At 37.4% G+C, this 6,280-nt stretch overlaps 1 protein-coding gene across 1 annotated transcript; it reads left to right on the forward strand.

The window, feature by feature from the left end:
• Positions 1–1,171: 1,171 nt before the first annotated feature.
• LOC115919296 (thrombospondin type-1 domain-containing protein 7B-like) lies at positions 1,172–5,007 on the forward strand. The gene is made up of 3 exons (XM_030972713.1): positions 1,172–1,235; positions 1,735–2,470; positions 4,726–5,007. Exons 1-3 carry the CDS (start codon positions 1,172–1,174, stop codon positions 4,970–4,972), a joined length of 1,047 nt encoding a protein of 348 aa, XP_030828573.1. The 3' UTR covers positions 4,973–5,007.
• The last annotated feature ends 1,273 nt before the right edge of the window (positions 5,008–6,280 follow it).

The following is a 6,280-nucleotide window of genomic DNA, read 5'->3' on the forward strand; positions in this document are numbered from 1 at the left end:
TCAGATTTTTTTTAAGGGAGGGGGGAGGGGTAAGAAAATGTAATATTCTCTCATATAAAGTGGATCTGAATGATAGGTTGACATACTTCATGCAACACAATACCTTTTGTTGCCTCCAGTTATGACAATCAATGATTGAATTTTGGATTAAATTGCCATATTAAGATGATTTGAATGCCTTAATAATGTTTTCATAATGCATCATTATAAGATTTTCAAGCCATCTGTTGAGCTGATGGCATTTGTACAAACCATGCAGAATGTTGCCAATCAAACCCAAACCGATTCCTCTTAAAGGGACATCTTGATAAACACGATGAAACACCATGAATAATTCATGCCTACCTTATTCCAGTTTGCACCAAGCATGTGCTGGGACGAGCACGCTATTGTGCCACCTGCCCGTTTTTGCCCGCAGTCATAGACAAAAACCCAACATACCGATAGTTGCCAAAAATTGATTTTTTGCCCCTGCGTGTCCGCAAGGCTCCATTGCCTTGGGAAGATGCGCGTGAGTCTTGCCCGATTTACGAGCTCTGATGGGACGTGATTGATGTGTTTCAAATCGATAATAATGGTACTTTTTTTTTCATGTTCTCCGGAGCATGGAAAAGACAGTGTCTAAATTTAGTAATTATCATAGGCTTTTCCTTAATTTTCATTTTTTTAAAGTAGAAGGCCAAAAAAAAAGGGAGAAATGTCAAGTGTTTTTCTATGTCAAACTTGTTTTTCTGATAGAAAATCTCCAAAGCAATGCCAATAATACCACCTAGAAAATCAAGATGATTGAAAATAATTGATATGTAGATTAGAGTAGAAGATGAACCTCTTCAAGGATCTTAGAAATGGGAGACAGACAATATCACATTAGAAAATGGTCATCATAAGAGTAATTCAAGTGATCAAGCAAAATCCAAATACATATGTATGGCTTTGCCTACCACTTTTTCAATGTCTCTAAAGTAGGATAAAGTGGGATTATGTATACAGCTAAAAGATGTTGTTCAGAATTTCTGGTAAAGCCACAAGCATATCTTCCAGCTCAAAGATCTAAATCCAACCCCTCTACAGATGCAAGCGATGAAACCCTGCCAGAATTTCACTTTCAAAATAAAACTTAAAAGCAATAAGTAGGTTGTGCATTTGTTTGGATAACATTTTCCTCCCAGAAATGTGGCATTCTCTGAAATCACAGAGGCTCCCAGCCCAGATCCAGGTAGCAATGTTGAATCTAGGTTAAAAGCATTTCTGTCGTGACAATACAAGGAAAGGTCAGATATTCTTAGCAGCAAACGCAAACACCTACTGATTCTTCTTTTTCAGAGTGTCCATCTGCATTTCTGCAGTGTTACATTTCTGAAGTACAGAAAAAATCAGTACATTGTGATTATTATATTATTTTTAAAGTGGAAACTAGATTATTGAGAATTAGCATAGAGGGAGGAAAAAAAAATCAGTTACCACCTCAAGGAGTAAAGGCCTTTTGTAACCCATTGCATGCAGGGACCATATGGCTTCTGTATTATGACTAGGGAAACAAGAGAATTCAGTAATCCATGGGCTAAAAGAAAGTAACAAGATGAATTTTTTTTAATTACTATTTCTACCCAGAACTAATTTTTTTCCTTTCTAAAACATGCAGTATTTATAAATACAGAAAATTTCTTTCAAAAGTTGATGGTCCCTCATTACTACTTTTGCTTTTAAACCCCTTTTTTCTTTGCATATTTACAGGAGAGTGGGGTCCATGTTCTGGCAATGACTGTGGATTTGGAGGGACACAGAGGAGAGTGATTTGGTGTGAGCACATAGACGGCACCACTGCTGATCACTTAGACTGTGTAGCAGAGGAATCACCTCCTGGCACCAGAGTGTGCTTCAAGGTTTGTCTGAATCATAGGAACCTCTTCCAATGGCAAGTCAACGACTGGGGACAGTGCACACAGAACAACAACCTAGAGATCGCAACAACAGGGGATGTGACATCCTGCGGACCGTCGTCCTTTGGACTTCAAGAGCGCACGGTCTCCTGCTTGGAGATCTCGACTTCCTATGTTCAGAGGAATGAGGATGGTTCGGTACCGGACTACATCTGCAAGCAGTTTACCGCCAAGCCTTCTATCTTCCAAGAATGCATCACACCTTGCGCCCAAGACTGCATCGTGACGCAGTTCTCGCCTTGGAGCCCTTGCTCTAAGACATGCGACAACGGCACCCAGTCCCGTGCACGCAGAGTGGTCATACCGCCTTCGAACGGAGGACAGGGATGTCCACCGCTGAGTGAAACCATGGCATGTTCTGCAGATGAGCCTTGCGAAGTAGAGGAACTCTTTTCTTTCAGCCCTGGTGTGTCTGTCTGGGGACCATGTGTGATGTTTTCCGGAGGATTCCCAACAGAAGGATCTGATACAGGTCTTCAGACCAGGAGACTCTGGTGCCAAAGAAGTGATGGAAAAACTGTCAGAACAAGGTATGTATAGGCATCCACAAAATGTTTTTATTGGATTATTTAGGACTGGCATGTACTGATCAATTTGAGATATGGTTTTATTTCAACCCTTCAAGTGGTGTAAGCACTTCAAATCCCCACATTCTGATAAGGTTTACATTCTTTTTTACCAAGATTAGGCAGTGCTTGGGTAATACTAATTGCAAGGGCCTAAGGAAGAGTAGTATTTATGGTGATGTGGCTACCTTAGGTAAATAAGACTATATTATTATATCATTATTATTTTGATTTTCTTCTTGACATTTAAAACTGGTATAGGATATTCAAAGCAACTGTAAATGTCATGAAATCATTGTTATATACAACAAACAAAAACAGTTTAAAGAGGCATTGTGATTGGAAACTTTTCTTGTGTATACTTCTCAAGAAATCATATTTGTTTTATGTTTTCAAACTCACTAGATTAATGTTCACCCAGTATCGTGTTTAACATCCTTTCATCTGTAGGAGATTATTTCTTTCATTTGTCAACATCCCATGTGAAGGGGAGTTTCTTAGCTTAAATTTATGTTGAAGTTTTTATATATTCAGGAACTACCTTTGAATATTGTATGCATGTGGCAATTAGTCTAGATCCCATCAATTAGATAATGATATCTCCCTTTTCAGAAACTTGATACAACAAAATTGCAGACCATGAAATATACATCACAGAATACGTCATTAGGAATTGATGATGATGAGCCCTTCTCTCCATGGATAATTTATTTCATTCCCACTTTTTGGAGGGAAAAAAGAATTTGCCATTTTTTCACAGTAGATGGTATGAGTCATTCTTGCTCTTTAGCCTGATGATTAACAGCAGACATTTGATGAGTTTGGGAGTTTCATGGTGTGTTTTTTATTTTAGGTTTAGAACTTGTGATAGTTAGTGAACACAAATATATACACGAATATGTCATATTCATATTTACTCTTTATATTATTAATTTGTTATTTGCTTTGGCTGTTATGATTCATAATTATAAAAAGCTCTTTTGGAAAATGTTGTAGACCAAATTTTGTTGTCTGGGAAACATCTGATAATGTAGGGTTACATCTAAGGGTTGTGGTCCCGCATCTTCATGTAATAAAAAGGTCTTTGAGTGGTTTAATTGGGTCTAAATCTTTATTTCATGTGGCACCTTGTACAATGGTTTTACATTTATGAATACCGACTTGAGAATTAGTACCTTCTGAAGAAATTTGTCTAGATCCAAAGGTAGCTACTTTCAGCGATGCTCATAGGTGATTAATTCTACATCTAAAGATCTTGATAGAAAGTCTTCTGTAGTGGTTAAAGTTTACTTGCATATGTGTAGTTTTTACTTCCCATAATCAAAGACCATACAGCCTTGTATTTACGCTAAAATTGAGATGCTACTCAACCTATCAAGGTAATTGGAAACATTTCTATCTCCCGAGAATAGGTATTAGCTCTCTGAATTACCACTGATAGGTAGTTTGAACAACCTCTTAAAACAAAATGAAGTGCATGATACTTATTAGGAGGAGTAAGCTACTCGAGTTTAAGTTGATGTAGCATCTTCACTTAAGTGGAAGTGGTTGAACTTTGCAATGGAATTAGAGATTGTAAGAGTGGTTTGGTGTAGATGGTAAATAGAGGCATGTGGAGAAATGTAGCATGAGGTTGAAAGATGTCTTTTTAGTGAATTTGAAAAGTCTATTTTAAAAAGAAACCTTTACTTTCGAAGCATAATTAAGGCACCAAGTGTGAAAGTTTAGCATAGTGTATTGTTCTTTTGCTGTTTACCTAAAATTAAGGAGAGAGAGTTTTGACTGATTCAAGCAGAAAAAAAGTGTGTTGAAATGTTTACAATATGTATCGTATTGATTCTCTGTTAGATGTTGATATAATATTATTTGAGTATTATTTAGATATGAGGTGGTTTGTTTGCAAAACAAACAAACTGAAATAATCTGAAGAAAAAAATGAGAAAAGCATAGTGTACTTCAAATAAAGTCTATGTAACGATCGACACAGATCAAAGAGAACTCATAGGGGTCTTCAGACACACTAAGGTTTTGCTCCAAGTCCAAATATCACCTTGTGCCAACTTTTCTCCACTGAGTGTTGAGCTGGTTTACCACATCTTTACTAAACAGGACTTGGTGGGTTAATATGTTCCATAATTCATTAAAAAAAAAAATCAGTGTCTGTTAATTGTGAACAATACTAACATCTACCTCTCTAATTCCTCTACCATATTCCACAGTATGTGTTATCGAGACGGAATGTTCAAAGAGCCACCCCAGAACCAAGTCTGCATCGTTCCGGTCAACTGCCATGTCTCCGGTTGGTCCGAGTGGTCATCCTGCTCGGACCCCTGCTCATCAAACCTGGTCAGTCACTCGGTCAGAAAGAGGACCGTCCTGAAGGTACCAAAGGGAGATGGTGAGCGCTGTCCTGAACTGGTCCAGAAGAGGACCTGTTCCTATGATGCTAATACTTGTCCAAGGTAAAGGAATTATAACATTGATTGTGTTCCCTGTATAAATTGACCTGTATAATGAATGTTTGATGAGAAATCATGCCTCCATTCATAACATCCACTCAGACAGGGGTTTGTATTCATTTTACAATTATAATGTTGCATGAGATGATAAATAATTCGAAATTGAAGAATTGCTTGAAATAAAGATAAACCTAATTTCTGGTATATCTTCATGAAAAGTCTCCTTTGCTGATCAAATCAGATTGGCAGCTGGTAAAATGGTGAATCCTGCAATACCAACATTTTGTTCTTTTCACCACATTTCCTCATCAAAATTGTAAAATGAGAGTAGAGGTGAGACTGGGGATCCACAGCAGGGCAAAAAAGCTCCCCTTTTCCCTCTTTGCTATTGAAAAAAAATCTCCTTTTTTAATTTGTAAAAACTTATGTTTCTTGTGTTCAGAGAATATCCATGAGTGAGCGAGATACATGTTATTATAAGAAACACTGGAGAAAGGTTGGTTCACCTTCTCTAGTTTGACTAGAATTAAGAATGGATGAAAGCACGCCTGCAAGAGTAGACTAGACATGTTTAGTCGAGCACAATAATTCATGGAGTGACATTGATAATTGGACTAATCTTGGGCAATGGCCATGGAGCCAATTACTTTCAACCAGATTGCTATATCCACAGTCCTACATAAAAGCATGAATCAGCCGCATGCAGCATTACAGTCTAATAATGAAAATCGCTTGCATGTTTTGCAGCCAATGCAAGATATGAAAGTAAAGAGATTACCCAGGAGAACAATGCATTTAATTGCCAACGTTCAATATGAAAATAATACCAGAGGCCAGAGGGTGCCACTGCTTTGCAGGGGGTCTGATATTCAATAAAGGAGCATTCTGGTTCATTGTTCTTTCTGCATGGAGGTATTTGTTTAATGTGAATTAGTGCTGGCTCCTGTTCATCGATGCATATGCCTACTGGTATATCATGTGATAGCATTCTTTGTAGGGGCTCCGGTGAGGCGATTAGTCCAATTTTCTGGCTAATTAGTGCTATGCTCTCCCCATGTTTGTCTTTTGTTGTGTGGAGGTAATATCATAATTGAATGCTGAAGACAAATCCGATGGCCTGTCAGATAGTGCATGTGATCAAAGCTTCTATTCAAAAGCATTTCTTTCAAATGGAGATTTCTTTTGTGTCATGTACCATATAATTTCAAGAGAATATTTAGTTAAAAGTAAATTTTTTAAATATTTTAAAAATCCTATTGTATTGATTTGTATATTAATAAGTAGGGAATTAAGTTCTGATTCCTGGTCATTTGTA

This window comes from Strongylocentrotus purpuratus, unplaced genomic scaffold (genome assembly GCF_000002235.5).
Source record: "Strongylocentrotus purpuratus isolate Spur 01 unplaced genomic scaffold, Spur_5.0 spur5_scaffold_6, whole genome shotgun sequence".
NCBI classification, from domain to species: Eukaryota; Metazoa; Echinodermata; class Echinoidea; order Camarodonta; family Strongylocentrotidae; genus Strongylocentrotus; species Strongylocentrotus purpuratus.